General features: G+C 43.1%; 2 protein-coding genes and 1 long non-coding RNA gene across 5 annotated transcripts in view; 2 read left to right on the forward strand and 1 right to left on the reverse strand.

Annotated features, from left to right (window-relative positions):
- The first annotated feature begins 377 nt into the window (after nt 1-377).
- rmdn1 (regulator of microtubule dynamics 1) lies at nt 378-12,889 on the forward strand. Of its 2 annotated transcripts, none has more exons than XM_023950409.2 (10): nt 378-997; nt 7,408-7,513; nt 7,601-7,685; nt 9,342-9,501; nt 9,602-9,691; nt 9,768-9,823; nt 9,897-9,984; nt 10,108-10,138; nt 10,234-10,367; nt 10,450-12,889. In XM_023950409.2, the coding sequence occupies exons 1-10, from the start codon at nt 866-868 to the stop codon at nt 10,489-10,491; spliced, it is 924 nt and encodes a 307-aa protein (XP_023806177.1). In that variant the 5' UTR covers nt 378-865; the 3' UTR covers nt 10,492-12,889. The 2 variants fall into 2 exon arrangements, with proteins under 2 accessions (XP_023806177.1, XP_020568293.1); XM_020712634.3 differs by having other exon boundaries at nt 835-2,911.
- The window catches only part of wwp1 (WW domain containing E3 ubiquitin protein ligase 1), a 39,873-nt gene continuing 30,508 nt past the window's right edge, over nt 11,769-21,133 (reverse strand). For both annotated transcript variants that reach the window (XM_023950410.2, XM_078938389.1), the window contains exons 17-25: nt 20,957-21,045; nt 17,734-17,893; nt 17,522-17,655; nt 15,166-15,306; nt 14,970-15,090; nt 14,319-14,423; nt 14,128-14,224; nt 13,960-14,032; nt 11,769-13,412 (exon numbers count right to left, since the gene is read on the reverse strand). In XM_023950410.2, coding sequence (XP_023806178.1) covers nt 13,313-13,412; nt 13,960-14,032; nt 14,128-14,224; nt 14,319-14,423; nt 14,970-15,090; nt 15,166-15,306; nt 17,522-17,655; nt 17,734-17,893; nt 20,957-21,045 — 1,020 coding nt within the window. In that variant the 3' untranslated portion in view covers nt 11,769-13,312. The remainder of the gene's footprint in view (nt 13,413-13,959; nt 14,033-14,127; nt 14,225-14,318; nt 14,424-14,969; nt 15,091-15,165; nt 15,307-17,521; nt 17,656-17,733; nt 17,894-20,956; nt 21,046-21,133) is intronic.
- LOC105356658 (uncharacterized) lies at nt 14,386-16,563 on the forward strand. The gene is made up of 2 exons (XR_910759.4): nt 14,386-14,497; nt 14,992-16,563. It is a non-coding gene; the product is annotated as an uncharacterized LOC105356658 (long non-coding RNA).

Consider the following 21,133-nt stretch of genomic DNA (forward strand, 5'->3'; position numbering starts at 1 on the left):
AGTGATTCAGTGGCATTGGAAGTCATGTCTGCCCATACCATCACACTGACTCCACCATGTTTTACAGAAGGTGTTGTGTGCTTTAGATTCTTTTCCAAACTTTCTATTTGTTAATAAAGTTTTAAAAAAAAAACTCCCTTCTTCCCATCATTCAGGTACAGGTAGGCCTTAATCCCAGATCTTAAATCTGGAAAAACAGAAAATGCATAAAATGGTATTCATGGATAGAAGCCAAAAAAAATAAAGAAAGTAAGACAAAGAAAAAAGTTTAAAATATACTATCAGGATTGCCAGAAAGATCTTTTCATGCTACCAAAGTTTAACTTTAAATAAAACATTATTTAAAAAAAGTCGGAACTGTTAGATAACTTGTTTTCTAGTCGGTTGCATATTGATGTTGCAACACCTGCTGGTGTTGCTCATTCATGAAATCCAACTTTTGTTTTTGATACTTCTCAGAGACGGGTTATTTTTTTAAACACGTGTTTTTGAAAAACGATACGATAGAATAACTATCGTAAATGTAGAAAAATCATCATTCTCTCATTCTTTTTATTTCAAAGTTTCTGATGGCTAAAAACCACTTCCGGTTTATTGTTTGTGAACCTAGCTTGCTTTGGGTTCTTGAACGCGACTCAATTGCGCTCGTTTATCCAGTAAATAAACAGCAAAAATAGACTGATTTCTGACGCAGATCAGTTTTCTAGTCATTTATAAATCTCTGGGGTTTGGTTTTAGCGCGCTCCGCTGACGGCATGCGCATTCTGGCTGACGCAGAACTCGGCATAGGCGCTACTGTTGCGGTGACCGTGTTCGCTCCTTCCTAATACATTCAGTCGCCGGTTCATCATCCTCCTTCACAAAAATGGCTCGAAGATTTTTTTTGAGCGTGAGCAGCTCTCTACTGAAGATTAACCCCGCTGCGAAATGCACAGGACTCCGAGGAACGAAACGCCTCTATGGGACTACAACCCGGAGGATTGCGGACTCGTTGAATGTAAACACTTAATGAAATACCTGCAGAAAGGTTTAAAGCTCAAGATTCACTGGCATGTCGGGCCAGAACGGAGTGTATTTTTATAGTTTTTCATTTTTGGACATTTTTGTTTGGAATTGAGTTTTTGTTTATTTTAAATCCGCGTTTCAATACTTCGTATGTAGGTCAAAGGGTAGTGTAACCAACTTCCTGGATCTTTTATTTTGGGAGAGGTGTGTCCCTCCCGGGTTACCCTAGAGATCAGGGGGCGTGGCAAGTTCAGAGAGTTTTTGTAAATAGGGGGAGAAGAAGAAGAATAAAGGAGTGGTGAGCGCGTCCACTGAATGGCGGACCTGTTGTCCCGTGTCGTTTGTGACCACGGAGTGAATGATTGTTGAACCTCCCCCATCGCTCGGTTACACTGGTGGCAGCGGTGTTGGCAAGTTACTTAAAGTTTTCTGAACTCCGCTGGTGGCGTCATTCATTCATTCAGCTCCCATCTCCTGCTAACCTAGCTAGTGCAGCTCGAAAAGTTCCCGCCAGTAACATGTGGCGTGGAGACGAGGATCCCTTCAAGCCCAGCATGCACCGATTCGCCGATTCTCCCTTCCGTGATTTCAAAGTGGATCTGCCCGCCCCATTCACCGGCGACGGGAGCCAGGGGTTCCTTGGCTGGGTGAGACAACTGGAGGTTGCAGTCAGAGCCATGGTGGGTGACGGCGGTCGCGGCGACGAGGAGCTGGCCCGAATCCTCCCGACGCGTCTGAGCAAGTCTGCTTTCCTTTTGTGGGACAGCCTTCCCGATGTGATTAAATCTGATTACAATGCCGCCAAAGAGAGACTTGGCGCGGCGTTCGGACAGAGACAATTTATGGATCGCTTCAGAGCCAGCCTGTCTGCTCGGACCCGGGCTCCCGGTGAAACCTTGGAGGTTTACGCGGCTGATGTGCGCCGACTGGTTGCGGAGGCGTTCCCGGAGTACGAGTCAGCGGCGCAGAGAGTGGAAATATTCAGACGCTTCCTCGCGGGTCTGGATCCCGCTCTGAAAGCCAAGTGCCTTGAGCAGGGGGCCACGGACGTGGAAGAAGCCCTGATCATCGCTGAAAGATGCGAGAACGCCAGAGAAGCTCTACAGAGGGACTGTGTGAGTACTCACGGCGGCGCGCACGCGAAGGAGACAGGATTACCTGTGCAATCCGTGTCAGTCACAGACGGTCTTCAGAAAGTTTTGGACAGATTGACGGATGAGATGTGCAACATGAGAATGGAAATGAAGGAATTGCACAGTGAAAACAAAAGACTGAGGGAATATGTTTCGGAGAAGAGAGAACAGCGGCCCCGTTTTTCCCCGCGCGGCCGTTGTGCCTGCACTTGTGGAGAAAGGGGGTGTCAAGTGAGAGCACCCTGGGATGGATATCGCGGTCGCTCTCCGGACCGTGAGACTGCGCATTATTAAGGGGACCCCCACCCCGCCGGCCGGCAGCAAGGTTCAAGGGCGGCGTTCAGCCGCAGGCAGTCTGGAGATCGAAGCCCCAGCCCCGGATGGCGTGCTCCACGGGAAGGGGAGCACAGGGACCGCAGTGTGCGTTTCCTACCACCAGGCGGAGGAGCTGACAGCACCCAGCAGGGAAACTACCAGTAGCTGGTGTTGAGGCCCAGACGCCAGCTCCATCTGTCAGGGGCCCCTCCCATCAGGATTTTAACACACATGGGCTTGACTCTGAGTCAAATGAGAATCACCCCACCTCTTACATTAGAGGGGTGGTTGAGAATACAGAGGTCTCTATTTTAGTTGACTCAGGTGCCTCTGTGTCATTGATTAGCGCCGACTTTCGAATGTCTGTTCCTGCCCTACGGAGCCGACCCCTCAGGAAGAACTATGTTGAATCACGCGCAGTAAACGGACAGATGCTGGACACCTTAGGCACCATCACAGTGAGTTTTCGCTTAGGCCCCACCTGTTGGCAGCACACCTTCTTTGTACTGCGCGAGTCCACACAGGCCGTGTTGCTGGGTTTGGATTTCTTGACTAAAAACCATGCATTGCTAGATCTGGGCCGTGGGGTGCTCCAATTATGGGATGTCAGCATTCCCCTGCTGCGAGGGGGAGAATTAGCTCCTATATGTTGCAATGTGTCAGTGGCTGAAAGCAGGTCAATTCCACCCCTGAGTGAGGCTTTGGTTCCTGTAACTGTGTCTTTGGTGGCAGGTGCAGACCTGTTGAATCGGGATTTTGAGGGCTATCTTGAGCCTAATGTGCCTGACACAACCGGACTGGTGGTGGCTCATGCGGTGACAACAGTTAGAGACAGAGTCACTGTGGCCCGGGTCCTTAATCCTAAGGGGACAGCAATGGAACTGAAACAGGGACTACATTTGGGTGAGCTATACCCACTAGATGTAGTTGACGTTACACCATCTCTCTCCTCCCCTGATGTGAACACTATCCAGGTCCGACCCCCAGCCCTGCCTGTCACCCTAGAGGAGTCCCCTATTAGTGAGCAGCAGAAAAGAGAATTGTCTGCGCTACTAGAGAGGTTTTGTACTGTTTTCAGCGCACCTGATAAACCTACAGGCAGGTGCACACTGGTTAAACATCGCATCCAGACAGGCAACCACCCCCCCGTTAAACAACGAGCATACAGGGCTTCTCCAGGTAAACAGCTGGAGATAGAACGTCAGGTGGCTGGGTTGCTGGCAGATGGGCTAGTGGAGGAGAGTTGCAGCCCATGGGCATCTCCAGTGGTACTCGTTAGAAAAAAAGGAGGGCAGTGGAGATTTTGTGTTGATTATCGCCGCCTCAATTCGGTGACAATCAAAGACTCGCACCCTCTACCTCGAGTTGAGGATAGCCTTGACGCTCTGGCTGGTTCGTCCTGGTTTACTACACTGGACTTTTCAAACGGCTACTGGCAGGTTGAGGTGGCCGAGGAGGACAGGGAAAAGACGGCCTTCACGACAGGCAGGGGCCTCTATCAGTGGAGAGCCATGCCCATGGGCCTGACCAATTCACCGGCCACCTTTCAGCGCATGATGGAACTGGTGCTGAGGGGTCTGCCCTGGCACATCTGCATGGTATATCTAGATGACATATTGATTTACAGCCGTACGTTTGAAGACCACCTGCAACACCTGAACGAGGTTCTATCTAGAATACAGGGGGCAGGTCTGAGACTGAACCCCAAGAAATGTCACTTTGCCAGAAACCACGTGGTTTTCCTGGGCCATCTGGTCTCTCAAAATGGCCTCCAGCCGGATCCTCGCAACACAGACAAGGTAAAGAACTGGCCGACGCCTCGCACTCCCTCAGAGGTGAGAGCTTTTGTCGGTTTGTGTTCTTATTACAGGCGGTTTGTCCGAAACTTTTCTGAGTATGCGGCTCCACTGAATAGATTGGCTGGCAAGAATGTTACATTTGACTGGACGCCTGAGTGTGAGGCTGCTTTCACGTATTTGAAACAGGTGCTTACATCTGCACCTGTAGTGACATTACCCAACTTTACATTGCCATTCAAAATCTACACGGATGCATCTAAGAACTCCGTGGGTTCGGTGCTGGCACAGGTAGTGGATGGACTTGAACGAGTGGTAGCCTATGCCAGCCAGGCCCTCACAGCTGCCCAGAAAAGGTGGTCCACCTTTGATAGGGAGCTCTGGGCTGTGGTGTGGGCAGTCCGAGAGTTCAAACATTATGTTGGTCTCTCGGAATTTACTATCGTCACGGACCACCGCCCCCTACTGGGCCTCAGGAAAATGGCACTGGATCATGACCCTTCAGGAAAAAGAGGCAGATGGGTTTTGGAACTAGATCCCTTCAACTGGACCATGGTTCACAAAGATGGTCTCAGTCACAGGAATGCAGACGCATTGTCCCGTCGACCAGTGACTGTGGATCCTGTCATCCATGCACCGGCTCCTACAGGAGTGTTCGCTGCCTGTTTGCAGCAGTCCACTTATTCACTATGTCATAGTAATGCTGAGATGCAGTCACATCAAAAAGAGGATGCAGACATTTGCGCTGTTGTAGCCTGGCTGGAGCGGGGAAAATCCAGACCACCTCGCCGAGTTATGAGGGGCTCCTCTCTCAGCCTACGAAAATTGTGGGCTGAGTTTAACCGCCTATCAGTGGTGGACGGATTGCTGTGTCGGACTGTGACATCTTTTCCCTCGGGTTCCAAACAGGTGCAGGTGGTGGTTCCTTCAGCGCTGGTGCCTGACATTTTGGGTCAACTCCATGGGGGCCCGGTTGCAGCTCACTTCTCTGCTGAGAGGGTCTGGGAACAGGCCAGACAGAGTTATTACTGGCCTGGCATGCTTAAAGACATCAGACAGTGGTGTGAGCAGTGTAGGGCCTGCCAGACACGCAGATCCCCGGTTCCAAAAGCCAAGGCGCCCATGGGAGGGTCTCCAGTCAGTCGTCCATTACAGCGGGTGGCAGCAGATATCCTGGAGCTGCCTCTAACGTCTCGGGGCCACCGGTATGTTTTGGTAGTGGAGGATTACTTCACAAAATTTGTGAATGTGTATGCTCTGCCCAACCAGACTGCAGAGACAGTTGCCCGCTGTCTTTTTGAGGACTATGTGCTGGTGCACGGGGTCCCTGAGGTGCTGCACAGCGACCAGGGTCGGCAGTTTGAAGCAGAGGTGATTCAGAACCTCTGCCGGTTGCTTGGCATTGCTAAGACGCGTACTGCGGCCTACAACCCGAAATCAGATGGCATGGTAGAGCGACATAACCGGACCCTAATTGACCAGCTGGCCAAGATGTTGTTGTCCCATGGGGGAGAATGGGATGACCATTTGAAATCTGTTGCTTTTGCTTACAACACCTCCAAGCACTCCAGCACACGGTTTACTCCCTTTTATCTTATGCACGGGCGTGAAGCCCGGACCCCGGCAGAGGTTCTCATTCCTAGTGGGGTTGGTGGCATTGGGAGTGCAGCCACGCTGCCTTTATACGCGTCGTCTCTTGTGGAGCGGCTGGAGATTGCTTTCAGTGCAGCGAGGGTTAATGCAGCAGAGGCACAGGAGAAACAGAAACTGTACCATGATGAGAACTCTCACCACAAGGGCTTTACAGAGGGTGCTCTGGTCTGGCTTAATAACCCAACAGAGGGCCGCACAAAACTAGCACCGCACTGGAAAGGTCCCTATCGTGTGGATCAGGTTCTGGCTTCAGGTGCAGAGGCCGCTTTGACATATCGCATTGTCAACCCCCTGGATATGTCTGAGCGGGCCCAGGTTGTTCATCATGACAGGTTAAAACGTTACACTCTTCCCCTGCCTGCTGGTTCCCCAAACGACAGTAGGTCCACTCCACCATCATCCTCTCCTTCGGCGGGTACTTCATTGGACCCCCCAGATAATGGTGATCCACCCCAACAGGGTCAGAGGGACGCGTTTGGGACAGCCCCTGCACACTCCCGCAGTGGCAGAATGGTGCGTGCTCCAACACGTTATCAGGACTTTATTAGGATGTAACGATACAGGGTAATGTCACAGTGACATTTTTGTTGGTGTTGTGTGGAGACTGTCATATGTTGTTGTGTTTTCCTTCCTTGAAAGATTCTGTTGAATAATATGCTGTTGGTTGGCAGGCAATGTTGTATTATTATTCAGATTTTTTTTATTTTTTTCCTCTCCCTCCTGTGGTGGGATATTTGCCGGTGGGTTCTGTAAACTCATGTTGTTCCTGTTTGGATGACTTTTGTTGACGCCATATTGGGTCTCGAATGTTTATTTCTTAATTCATTTATTTTATTTTATTTTTTTTGCAATCCCCGGCCTGTTGCATTTCCTGTAGAAATTGTAGAAATGAGGACATTTCTTTTGAAAGGGTGGACGTATGTAACCAACTTCCTGGATCTTTTATTTTGGGAGAGGTGTGTCCCTCCCGGGTTACCCTAGAGATCAGGGGGCGTGGCAAGTTCAGAGAGTTTTTGTAAATAGGGGGAGAAGAAGAAGAATAAAGGAGTGGTGAGCGCGTCCACTGAATGGCGGACCTGTTGTCCCGTGTCGTTTGTGACCACGGAGTGAATGATTGTTGAACCTCCCCCATCGCTCGGTTACAGTAGCATAGTCCACAGTTGACAGACGAGCTCGACTGTGACGTCACTTTGTGTTACTAAAAAGGGGCGGAGTCAGAATTAATTAGATTTTCGATTACAAAACGGACAAAAAACATTTCAGAAAATCCCAGTAATTTCTTTTTATAGTGAAAATTTGTCTTCTGATTGAATTTTTTATTCTAAGAATGAATGATTTTAATGATGAAAACTGCACTTAAATCAGTCTAAAACTAGTTATGAAAAACATTTTAAATGAATAAACGTAATTGTAGATCTTTTGTTCAATGATTGATGGAGATTAGTTGGAGTGACCTTAGCTAACCCTGCCTCTGTCACATCTGTTTTCCCCTGTGTTTGGCTCAGAATGGACGTGCTGCCCTCCTCCTCGGCCTCCCCGTGCTCTCCGCTCTCAGTTATGAAGCTTTTTGCAGGTTTCACGCCTCTGCTCTCGTCTGCGCTTTAGAGAAAGGTACACAGCAGCTGGTGCTGAAGGAAACCCTTTATTAAAAACATACATGTCCCTAAGAAACGTAATCTTTGACTTCTGTTGGTGCAGATGAGATTTTGGAGCAGGCGGACTACCTATACAGCTGTGCAGAGACAGAGAAGCTCTATGAGCTGCTGGTGAAGTACAAAGACAGGTAAGCAAACCCCACCTTTACACCACCCTCATTCTGGGTTACAGAAAGACACTCTTAGTTATTAATTCTGCACAACAGTTCTTTTCCCTCCATCCACTGAATTTAGGTTTCAATTATTTTCTAGGAGGTTATTAAAAAGTTCTAGGAAGTTTGCGCTATTGCTTAGTTTTTAAGATTAAAAAATGTTTGAGCTAAACTTTAAAAGAGTTGGTTTAAAAGCTTTGAAAAAGACTCCAAAATAAAAGTACCTCTACCTTGTTCAGTATCCCTCTAATGTGACGTTTGATGAAAATATGCATATGCAAAATTATCTTAATTTAGCATCTCTATGATTCAAAAACAGAAGTGAATTTTTTTTATTCATTGCTGGAAATAAATTGAGGTGTCAAGGGGTGAAATTATTACGATCAAATAAATGTGCAGATTAAATTTGGTGAGGAGAAAATACCTCCACTGAGTTTTCATGAAAATAAAGGGAAATGCACCAAAAACGTTTTTAACTCCACACTTTTTTAGGTGTAGTTTTGGAGTAAAATCTGACTTTTTAACATGCGAGTTGATGGGAAATGTCTCCCCCCAGTCTTTTGGAGGAACTGCAACACCTGGTCCCACCTGGTTTTTTGTCAAATTAGTGAACCGAGCACAGGGGTTTGAGTCCCTCCTATGCTTTTTAACAGGAAAACTGAAGCCTAAAGTGGGCGGGGCATATTCAACATCCCGGGCCAAAGGGCAACCTAAACTGCTATGAGTTCACCTGACTGCCAATACAAAACAGAATTTAGAGCTAATAAAATAAAAAAGAGGTTTACAAAAATCTTTCTTCACAGTTTTATGAAGAAAAAAAGGAAAAAAAATCAATACTGACATCAGGCGTTAAATGTCTTTTTCCTGTGGTCTAGATTGAGACTTTCTAACAAAGACGTTAAAGAAGAGATGCTCCCTTTAGACATCAGCTCTTTGAGGAACTAGAACATTTGGTGGCATCATGCTGCTTTTTAAACTCTGAAGGTTGGGGTTTTGGTCTGACTGAAGCCACAAAATTGTTTAAAGGCCACAGCGATGACAGTCGTGTTTTCTGTGTTTTTAACATGTTCTTGTAGCATTCTTCTGAGGATGGAGGACATGTGTTATGAAAATTAAGCTCAAGATAGCATTTCTAAGTATTTCTTTATTCTAATCACGGTGAATCAGGAAGAAATGACGTAGAAAAAGCTTGTTGTGAGGTAGAAACTACATTTGGGCTGAAGTCTCCCTGCTCTCCTCCATTCTGATGCGTCCACTTGGCTAAAAACAGCATCATGATAATTTAAAGACCAATGGGAACTCTTTGACAACAGATCAAAAGATGATCAATCCGTTTAAAATCTTAGGCCTTTTGCAATCATTTTTTTTTTCTGTGAAATGTTCTACTTTAGTCTGGAGTAGCTCTAACAGGAGCTGCTTGATACAGGAGCTGCATAGCAAGAATATAAACTGTGATGACTCTAAAACTCTTTCCACAAATTTTATCCATGGTAAGAAATTGTTTCCCATTTTTATTATCCCCCTTTTATTTTAAAATTCTATAAAGCACTTTAAAAATATAGATTTTAATTTGTGACACGGCCGCCAGGGGTCACTAAAGTCCCAGTTGTTGTCCGCTTGTGTTTCTCACAGCGATGAGGCGGAGTTCCTGTGGAGGCTGGCCCGGGCGTCCCGGGAACTGTCCTTCCTCCCGGACACTGACCCCCAGCGTAAGACGCAGCTGACATCCGAGGCCTTTGAGTTTGTAAAGAGGGCCCTGGAAAGAGACGACACCAACTTTGCAGTACACAAAGTAAGAGGTGGAGGGGGCCACCAGGCCAAGCTGTCCCACTTTGTGAGTGGACATCTGTCCTCTGTTGACATAATGAGGTGTTTTTTGTGCTCCAACACAGTGGTACGCTATTTGCCTGAGTGACATTGGGGAGAGTCAAGGGGTCAAGGCTAAAATTGGGAATTCGTTCATCATCAGGGAGCATCTGGAGGTGAGACGCTTTCAGGAACCGTGCAGTGATATTGACACATTTTTGGACTGAGATGTTTTTGTTGTTTTTTTTAAAGAAAGCCATCCAGCTGAATCCCAAAGATCCCACCTCCCTGCACATTTTAGGTTACTGGTAAGTCTGTTTTTGATTTTTGTCTCACAAAGAGGGAGCCTCCAGATTTAAGGCTTGCTCTTCTTTCCCGGAGGTGTTTTGCTTTCGCTGAGCTGCCGTGGTATCAGCGCAAAGTAGCTGCTGTGATCTTCGAATCCCCTCCCACATCCACATTTGAGGAGGTGAGGACCTCCTCCCACAACATCACCACTTTAAAACATGGGAGCTGTGTCCCCGTCATTGATTGAAGGAGTTCAATTCACTATAGATGCCAACTTGAAGCAGTCTTTGTCCTGTTCTTTCAGGCTTTGGAGTTTTTTCTGAAAGCTGAAGAAGGTAAGACCCCCCCCCCCCCCACACCATTTAACTTCATCTCCTGCTCACTTCCGCTGGGATTCTCCGGAGAAGAACTAGTTTTAAATTCTTCCCAGTTGATCCAAACTTCTACAGCAAAAACCTGCTGATGCTGGGGAAGACCTACATGGCCATGAAAGACGATCAGAACGCGCTGCTCTGGCTGACCAAAGCCAAAGACTACCCCGCCCACACGCCAGAGGACAAACAGGTGCACACAGTCCCCGTTGGGTTTCTTGTGGGCGGCGCCGCTCCGCCCCCCCAGAGGATTTATCTCCGTATGTGTTCTGCAGGTCCATAAGGAAGCTGAGGAGCTCCTGAAGAAGCTTGGATGAAGCTCATCTGAGTGGAGCATGAGGCCTTCCGGACTGTAAACATTAATGAATGATTTTAGAAGTTATGCACGTGTGACCTTTATGCCTTAATAGGAAATAGCCCTCCCTGTAAGTTTATCCAATTTGTTCTTAGAATAAAGAAATCGAGAATTACTTTAGCTAAAATAGTACAACCAGATTAGTCTTCTTTTATCTATTTGGCCATGATTGAAAAATGACAGATTCTAACTGGTTTTCCACTGAAGATGGAGTCTTTAAAAGCAACCCAATATAGATATTGATCTTATTATAATAATCTGATTTGTTAATTAAAAAAACTCCATATCAGAGCCCAGCATCATCATTTGATCTACTCTCAAAGTGTTCCCAGTGGTCTCTTTATTACAGTTATGAGACAGGACATAGTTTCTGCAGAGCGGCAGTAGTTAATTAGAAATTCACCCCCCCCCCCCATCATTCAAAGGTTTTTTTTCCTCCTTTTTTTAACAATTTGATTAAAGAAAGAAGTAAAAATATAATTTTTAGGGTGAAATTTCTTCATATATGTTCTCTATCACCGGAGAAATGCCACAAAACATGTTAATAACACCAAAAACACAACTTTCATCAGAGTGGGTCAAACAGATTTAAATGTTTTGATTTGTAAACACGATCTGGGATTCTTTTTAAAGCAAAATTAGTAAAAAAAAAAAAACTATACAAACAAAAAATGGGATTTTGAACATTTTAAAAGGCCAGTATGTTTATATAGATTTAATGTTTTAATTTAATTTTTTTGTAAATCTCAAATACATTTAGGTGCTTCCTATTCAACCAAAATGAAAACATTAGTAACATAGCAGGAAAGCAATTAAATGGAAGTTTTAGAGTTGCAGTCCAGTTTAGAGCTTTCATATCTGTGCCTTTATTTATGTGAAAATATAAACGAAATCATTTGGATTTTAACATGTTTTCACAAGGTTCATCAATTAAATTGTTTTTCTGAGCTGCAAATTTAAGGAACCAACATAAAATTTTCAAAAGGAAATATCGGAAAAATTTCAGGGAAATCTTTCAGGAAAATGGAAATTCTGCTTTGTTAATTTTTATGAAATGTTTTTTCTGTAATGGCATAAAATGCTTGAACTGGAATTGTTTTATTATAAATGACTTATAAACTCATCTTAGAGCAGAAACAGCAACATTTGTAGTACAGAGTAACTTTTTTTTTAATCTTTACAGAAAAACCACAAATGAGTGAACTCTACACTTGTGTAACACAAAGACAGCACAGCCTGTGAGGGATTTTCTTTTATTATTAATATCTATCTCATAAATCCATCTCTCCCCATTAAAAATGGGTGAAAGCAGATTAAAAATGAATCTTCTATACACATCGTCTCCAGTAAAGGGGCATTCTGTACAGAGTAGTTGGTGTTTACAGTGTGTATCTACACGTGATATGTTACAGGTCTGATGCGTTCAGGCGCTTCCATACAACAGCGTCCGTTTTACCGACTGCAGTGAAGGCCACCTGAAACCGTCCAACTGTTTCTGATAAGAACAAAAGGCATCACAGATTTCCATCCGTGGTGGAAATCTGTGTGGTATTAGTTATACTATGTCATTACTTCATGTATTGTCGTCTCCATACGATGAGTAATTCACAAACACGGTTGACTTTTTTTTTTTGGATGGTAAGGAAGCACAGATGTTTTTTTTAAAGGTTCCTCTGTGCCGTTGCTCCTCCACTCGGTTAGCCGCACGCGTTAGCTTCACGGAGTTTTCAGTTATAGACCGGCAAAAGGACTGAATCCTGATGACTGCTGGGAAGGAGACTACATCAAGGAGATCATCTTTGGTAGGTTTGCATTCTGCTCAGATCCAAGTCTTGGAATTTGGAGCTAACTTTTGTTTTTGTTAGCAGGAATATTTTCAACATTCGAAAAAAGACTTCCCCATGTTGTGAAGTGAGAACTTTCTTTCAGAATGACTTTAATGCTCTGGAGACAATCTGCAGTTGAAAACAAGAGAACCAAAGGTTGACCGAGCATTCTAACTCAATCTTATTTTTTTTTATTGAGGGGGGGGTCCATTCTTGAGGTACCAGCCAGGAGCCCTTTCGCTCTGGTTGCGTCACAGTGTGCAAGCAGGCAGCAGATGTCCAGAACCTCCAGCATGGAGAGAGCCTTCCAGTCCCCAGATCCGAACTCGGTTCTGTGCACCAAACGTCGGGAGAACCGGGCTCTGAGCTTAGAATCAGGAGAACCTGAACCTTCCGGCGCTCCATGCTGGATGTTATAGCAAGCGCTTGTGGTGGTCGAGGGGGTTCACAGCAGTCTTTCAATCGTTTGGGGGCAGCATGCAACAACTGCAAAAATGATTATGGGTCCAACATGAAAAAAAAAAAAAAAAAAGATTGAGGCACCAGATCCTAAAATCTAAATGTAGGCCTAAAGGAGCTCTATAGAACTAGAGCTTTAAAAGAAGATTGTGCTTCAACTATAAAACTCTTTCAGAAACACTTTGTCTCTTTAAAAGCCAGGCAGCGGCCAGGAGAACTTCAAAATAAAACTAAATCTGATTTCTGTTTTTAGATAGAAGAGCACAATTCTAAAATGTTTGCATATTTTCAATGAGGGGAAGGGGGGGGGGGTTATTTGATATATTAGGAAAGGGGAATGGGACTGTGGCAAAAACTGTGCAGCAAATTAGGATTTGGTTTTACATGACAAAATAGCTTATGTACATTGTAGTTATTTTGTGCAATTTTTTGTTTGTTTTTTTGTTTTGTTGCCTGGATAAACAACAACGGCGGATCAACAGAGGCGGCGTGACGCTTCTATTCCTGACCAAAACCTTCGGTTTCCTCGATGGCAAACAGCAGCTTCTCCTTCAGCTGCTCGTAGCTTTTGTAGGGCGGCAAATCCAGACGGTTAAAACTGAAAAGACACAAAAAAAAACAAGTCAATATTTAACGATCAATATTACTCCGTTACCCTTTAGCCAGCGAGACCTAAGCACCCCACGCTCTTTGACTAAACAGTAACTATTCAACCGCTTTTTGCAATTAAAAAAAGAATGAGCTGATCCTGACGCAGACAAAAAGTGCGGCTCTGCACGGATATTCCACACACATTAACAACGCTAACATTAACACACATTAACAACGCTAACATTAACACACATTAACAACGCTAACATTAACACACATTAACAACGCAAATCTGCTGTTCTCCGCCACAAAAATCAGCTGGAATTCGGTTAATAGCTTCAACGGTGGAAAAGTTATGGTAGTTGGAAGAATGTCTGCCATACAGTCGTTAAAAAAATTAAATTCAAACCGAGGCACAAACTAAGACAAAAAATAAAAAAGTGTTTTTTTAATTACCTTTTTGTAGCAAAAAGATATGTATATATATATCACAAAATCTATCTATTAATATTTTAATTGTTTATAATAGTTAAGAAACCTCTGTGAGAACTCACCATGTGTGACTCCGGGGGAGCCACGTGTCTTTTCCCACTTTCTCAATGCAGAATTTCTGAGGCCCGTTGCTTCCTGCATTCCAAAACAAGACAGGCCTGTAAAGCTGCTGAAGACGACAACAGAACACGACAACAGTGACGACAAGCCGGCTGTCTGATCGCACTGACCCATCAGTTCAGCAAAGCCGCCCAGAGGAAGCCGGCAGGTTCCAGTCACAAACTGCATGAGGCGCAGTCGCACCTCATTATCCACCTCCTTCACCAGCTGAAAGCAGAAGATGGACGGAAAACAGGACTTCAAAAACACACACACACACACACATACAAGCCTTCAAAGGTGTGTGAACAGGTGAGCGTACCTGCCAAAACCAGATGATCTGCTTGCTGTTTCTGGTGTAGTGACGGTACACCGTGTTTCTCTGCCAGTCCTGCAGGTCCACCTCCTGCATCCCACACAGCATCACCTGCAGCGAGCAAACACATCCAGGAGGAGAGGAAACGTCTTTGATGATCCTCCACAGTTTATGGCAAATAGAATGTAAACAAGAAAATCCAGAAAAATACATTTCTAAGCTATACAGTGTTCCCTCAATGATGATGCGTGTTTTTTCAGTGCTATTTTGTATGCTTTTGTAAAGAACGTACAACATGTTTTCCAGCATGTTCTGCGTTGGCTGCAGACCGTGTCAATGTCTTCTCCTGTACAGAATGAAGTCACTTTGCCACAATTACATAAGTCTTCTATCGCCAATAGATCTTCGTTTTCATAGCATAATTCTGTATTTAATTTTGAGTTTAAACTAGAGAGAAAAGTGTGAAAATGTTTAAGTGTTTAAGAAAGGTAGGGGAAGTTTTACAGCCTTAAAACATCTATGACCATTGAAAAGAATCTAGTTGTCCAAGTTTCACCCATTGGGAGTTTTTTTTAGAACGTAACTCGCGTGATAAATAAACGAGGGAACACTGTAAAGCCACTTGTATTGCTGTGAGTTAATCTTGACAAACCTAACCTCTAACTCCTTCTCATCAAAGTACTGGAGCCACTGAAGTGGAACCACCTCGTTAAAGCCGTCCAGGAAGGCTTTGGTCTGACCTTCAACCCCGCGGGAGAACCTCCACTCTGCCATTTGACTGCAGAGACACACCAAACCACATTCAGACTCCAAACTCATCTTCAGCTGTTAGGTCTTGGACCATGAACCAAACCTGATGTACTCCTCCTTGTTCTCCTCAGTCACTTGGATGTTGGCGCCGTCAGGTTTGAGGTCGTGAGACGTGATCTTCCCCAAGATCTCCATGTCGACTGAGAAAAACATCTCCAGCCCACATTCCTCAATGTTGTTGTCCCTGAAAGACGATGACATTTCGTTTCTTATACGCACTGGTGAACAGAAATCAGTAGATCCTCTGCATCCAGGTTTAATAGCACTTTTCCTGTTTCCAACATGTGGTATTCCTATTGATCTTTAATGGAGAACGTGCTGTGCAGAGTGAACTAACACTGTTGTGAGCAAAAACATTCCAAATCCCCCAACGTATCAGAACTGATACCATCTTTATTTCGTTAAAAAATTAGATTGCAATATTTTATATGGATTTCATCAAAGAGTTTCAAAAACATCTCAACTACTAAACACCTGAATTTTCTGTCAATTCTTTGATGTAGTAAATTAAAATGATAAACTGGTGAGACGTTTAGATTTTACTGTAGTCTTATGAATTACTGTGGAATGATTAGCACGTCAACACAAACTCAGACCACTTTGACAAAGTGCTGATGAGCAAACATGAAAAAAACTCAACATGTCAGATAAAAATTCAAAGTTTTAGGATCATGAAAATGTTCCCAAACATACAGTATTTTCATTTTGTATTTTCTTCTAGAGCCGTGTTTTTCAACCTCTTTTGAGCCAAGGCACTCTTTATCCTGCGGCACACCAGCATCCAAAGATTGAATAAAAGAGAAACTCATAGTCTGGTTTGATGTACAGCCCCTTCACAATGTTTTTTCTAAAAGATGTAATAAAAGTTAAGTTAGTTTTCCATAACAATTTTCAACTAAATTATTTGAAATTTTACCCTGTTAGTTGTTTTTCCCCTTCAGTTTATTAACATGCAATTTTTTGTAACATCACAAAAAAACAAATATATTCTTTCTAAAAACAGATGTATTGTTTTATATTTATTTTAATGTTAGTGCAAAAGCAACTATAAATTTTTGAACCATGATATGATCACAATATGTTTGATACATTTTACACAAAAAGACTAACATATTGATGTTTTCTATAGCTACACAAAAAGTGAACATGTTGAAGATTTTATTAGTTTTTCTTTTGTCTTAATTAAAGATAAAGTCTTTAAAGACTATAACTAAAATGTTTTATATCTTTTTAGATGATTAAATTGTTTGAATTTAGTTTAATTGCGTCTGTTGGCCACTTCACCTTAATCCTGTTTCTTAAATGTTGTTATTACTTCTTAAGTTTAACATATAAAATAATCCAGATGTTATTAGAAAAGTGTTTCAGTCAGAAAGATGACTTGGACCAAACTCTGGGATGTTTGGCTGTTAATAAACACAAACCTTGAAGGAGAACTAAACTGTTGACCTCTGAGTTCATAAAGATTCAAAAACCGGTTGATGTGTGTTTGTTGTGGTCTCTAGAGGTTTAACAGTGAAAACTCATTGTACGGTAAGACGCTGGCACTTTAATCCAATGCATCATGGGAGACGTAGTACGAAAACTGCCGCAGATCGCTTCTCTGAGCTTTATTGTTTTGTTCACTTGTTCCACGGTCTGAAACCGGATTCTGTGGAAAGCTACACCGCTAAAGACAAGCTTTAGCTGGCATTTTTGTTAGAACTGAGAGACTTTATCAGCAGAATCAGAACAAGGAAGTGAAGACTTTAACCACTTCTGATTGGTCAGACTGATGACGTGTGATTAAGCCTTTAAGAATGATTGGTGGAGACAGTTAAAGGGGCGGGACTTTTCAGAAAACAGAGCTAAAGCTGCGGCTAAATCGCGGTACCGTCATTCTTATCAAAATGTCCTTAAACAAATCAAATAAATACAAAGAAAAAAGTATTTTATGATCTTTCATATTCCTAACTAATCAGTGGTTTTTTTAGGGCCTGTTTGGATGAACAAAGAGCTGATATCCTGGAGATGGGAAATGTTTTTAGATCAGTGAAAATGGGTAATTTCCCACGGCACACCTGACCATCTCCCACAGCACACTGCTTGAAAAACACTGATCTAAAGGATCAAATTTGGTCTATGATGGAAAATGTTGCCATTTATTTTGAAATATAGGTCAAATATAACCTCTTTTCATAAATTACATGAACTCCTCCTAATTCAGAATTGACATAAATGTTATGTTCTGTGGTTTTGTTCTACAAACGTAAAGCTTCACAGAAATAGAGAGATCACCCATCATAAGTCTTCCTAGTTTCTGTAAGCTGACTTCAAGGACTGACTTACAGTAAATAAAGAACAAAATCAAAGTTTTAAAACATTTGTAAGCTTGCAAGTCTCTGAAAAACATGGCAGACCTGATCCATATGAGGGAGTTGTAGAACTCTGGGTCGATGGACTCCAGGTCTTTGAGGATCAGCTTCTTGTTAAGCATGCGCTTATAGAAAGGCAAAGAGAAGCCCGTGTCGATGAACTTCCCATGGAAAAGTGCCTAAAAGGAAGCAACAAAAATTGATTGAAATGAATATAAATGTAACTGAGAGGGATGTGCGTGTGTGTGTGGGCGTGCCATTGCTATGAAGCGGCCGATGAAGCAGAAGTAGGAGAGGTGGTCGGGGTTGATGGCAGAGGCCGGGTTGATCTGCAGACAGTAGTTGCTTTTGCCGGCGTACTCGAACAGGCAGTACATGGGGTTCAGCACTTCATGGGACAAGAGGAAAAACCACTCTCTGCAAAGTGAGATGTGGGGAAAAACACAACAAACGAGAAAAAAAAGGTTTAGAAATAAGAAAACCCCTTTTTTTCTAGCTATCGGTTCAGGTTTGAGGCGACAGGAGTGCAGCATTTCTGTTTAGCAATTCATTTAAATTATCTGTGAAACCTTCTTACTGATAAAAATAATCCAAGTATTTACACAGACATGCATGAATAGAAACCTTCCTTATGGTCTAAGCATCTTAATATGCTTTTAGCAGTGTAGTCATTATTTTCATTCCAGGTTTCATTATATTAAACATCTGGGAAAAATAAAAATGAAATTCAGCAGAACGGTCAGAATTTATAAATTGTTGGGGAATCTGAGGCTGGTCTTAGCCAGCAGAAACATTGCAGAAAAGCCTCAATATTTCTCTTGCTGATTCAAAAGCCGTGGAAAAGAATCAACAGAATTAAAGAGAATTGTGGGAAATGGAGGCTGCTGACAAAGCTCATCAGTTCAATGCTAGTAAGAGTTGCTGAATTAAAAACTGCAAAGAGGATGTCTCCTAAATACTACAGTAAGTAGTCCTACCAATCGATTACACTTCGGTTGTTTGCGTATTAAATAAATATTTTTTACAGATTAAAGGTGTCTGTTGACGTCTTGCAGGTCTGTGGACACCGGCAAGGACAGACCGTTCTCCTACAATGTTTCTAAAAGAAAGCACTTGTTGCTTTCCTCTCTTTGCCTCAGTGAAACTCCGCTTTGTTCTGCTGTTCTGTGCCTTTTGAAAATGTTTGCTAGATCCTCTGTGTTGTTTGAAAAGGCTGCAACAACTCCTTTACAGAAACGAGACAAGTTCCAAGTGTCTGCAGATGCTGAAAGAGCAAAGAGGTGTAACTGTCTGCTAAAGTCTGGTGCATTAGCCATCTTTGGTGTTTCACACCAAAACCCAGATCCATTAAGAAAAAGACACAAAGACATTCTTGCTTTTGCTACTCTAATAGCAAGGCGCCGTATATTATTGCACTGGAAATCTAAAGACCCACCCAGGGTGTCCCAGTGGCTGATGGACCTTATGCAACTATTACAACTTGAAAAAATAAAATATTCAGTTTGAAGATCGAGGGACAAATTTTCTCAGTCTGGGGTCCGGTTTTAGATCACTTTGGCAAACTCAGAATTCTACCTGAGACCTCCTCACATTCTACCATCACATCCCTGTAGTTTATAGTTTAAAATATTCCAACTCTTCTTAATTATTATTAACATTATTAGCATTAGTATTATTATTATTCTTATATTTTTACGTATAAATATCAAATCAGCTCTATATGTACCTATATTTCTCTATTTTATGTTGCCATTTTTAGAGTTGATCATATAGAGGTAAGCTTTTGTTACATTGGACAATGTATATCATAGCCTGGAGAGGGGGGTTTGAGGGTGTTCTTTTTTTATTTATTAATTAATTTATTTTCCCTTTTTTGCGGGGGTGGGGAGACGGGAGAGTGGTGTTTGAAAAAAAAAAAAACTGCCCAAGTTGTATTACAAATATGTAACTATTTCTTTGTTTCATTGAATTTCATTTATGTAACAATTCTCTTTTTGTTTGCAATAAAAAAAAAATTAAAAAAAAGTCTGGTTCTTTAAAGCAAAAAATAACCCAAACAAACACCAAAAAATCATCTATAAAAATGTAGGATCTATTTTAAGACCGTTAGCCCTCAGAATCCCTCAGATTCCCACTGATTCCAGAGTTTTGCTTAGATAAAGAAATTGGTGGCAACTGATTATTAGCCGCATTAGCTAAAACCATTAAAACAGAACAAGTGATCGAGTGTTTCTAAGTTAGGACCTGACTTTAAGGCGTTTGGAACTGCAGTTGCACACAACCACCATTAAAGGTGGGGGGCGCTGTGTCTAAATTAGCAAATGGAACAACAAAAATCTCAGCTACCCACAGAGCATTATAGTCAGTTTTGATCATCTTTTAATGTAGGTAAAGCAAACTTATGGATGATAACATTCATTCATTCATTCATCTTCTTAACCGTTTTATTCCCTTTCGGGGTCACGGGGTTGCCGGAGCCTATCCCGGCCACTTGGGCGTAGGCAAGGGATGCCCTGGACTGGTCGCCAGTCTGTCGCAGGGTAGAATATCCTCAATTACACATTCATTCACTCTCACACTCACACCTATGGACAATTTAGAGTTGCCAATCAACCTATGTAGCATGTTTTTTGGACAGTGGGAGGAAGCCGGAGATCCCGGAGAAAACCCACGCACACACGGGGAGAACATGCCAACTCCACACAGAAAGGTCCCCCATTGATGTTGTGTTTTTTATGTCCCCCAACCGGGACTTGAACCGGGGGCCTTCTTGCTGTGAGGCAAGAGCGCTAACCACTGCGCCACCGTGCAGCCCATGGATGATAACAATTAATTTAAAATGGTGTTTATTGCTACCTCTACAAATATCCAATTTTAAGTAATTGGATGTGCGGGGGATGTCAGAATTTACAACTTTACATTCATTTACTGTGTCTCCTGCTGCTATAAACCCCTCCAACTGGTTACAGGCGGAGCGATTGAATGATCTCATGAATCCACCCATGGAGATGCGCACTGCTCACTGATGCTTTTGTAAGGAAACCTGATCTGTCATCATCCCCGTCCTCTGGGATGAGGCCGAGAAAAGCTTTTCACAGAAGCTCCTCCCACATTCGGCGAGAGCTTTGGGTTAACACACTTTTGGACAAACGTCGAGCAGCAACTTTGACTAATGTTAAAACAAAGACGGTGTACGTGGATTTGATGCGTGAATCGCGTTCGGTGGAAACGGACAGTTGATTTTAGGGCTGAAACGATTCCTCAAGTTACTCGAGTTACTCGATTACAAAAATTCCTCGAGGCAAAAACTCTGCCTCGAAGCCTCGTTAAATTCCTATGAAAAGATTCCCTGAAAAGTTGCACCCTTAGTCCAAAGGGAGGAAGAACAGGAGCTAGAAGTGATCCATCACCATTCATGAATTCTTCATCCATCAACTGCATTTTATTAGTTTCAAACATCATTGTTCATGATTCTCTTACCGAGCCAGGCCACCATAATCTAGACCCTCCTCCCCTCTGAAAATAACATACAGCCTCCTCCTCAGGTCATAAGGTTTGAGAGCCATGATCTAACAGAAATTTGAAACAAACACAGGATTAGAACAAAAAGCTGTTGACTTTTACATAGAGTGCTGTATGACGAGTGGAAAGTCTTAC

The sequence above is a fragment of the Oryzias latipes genome, chromosome 20, assembly GCF_053564925.1.
Source record: "Oryzias latipes strain Hd-rR chromosome 20, Olatipes_Hd-rR_3.1".
NCBI classification, from domain to species: Eukaryota; Metazoa; Chordata; class Actinopteri; order Beloniformes; family Adrianichthyidae; genus Oryzias; species Oryzias latipes.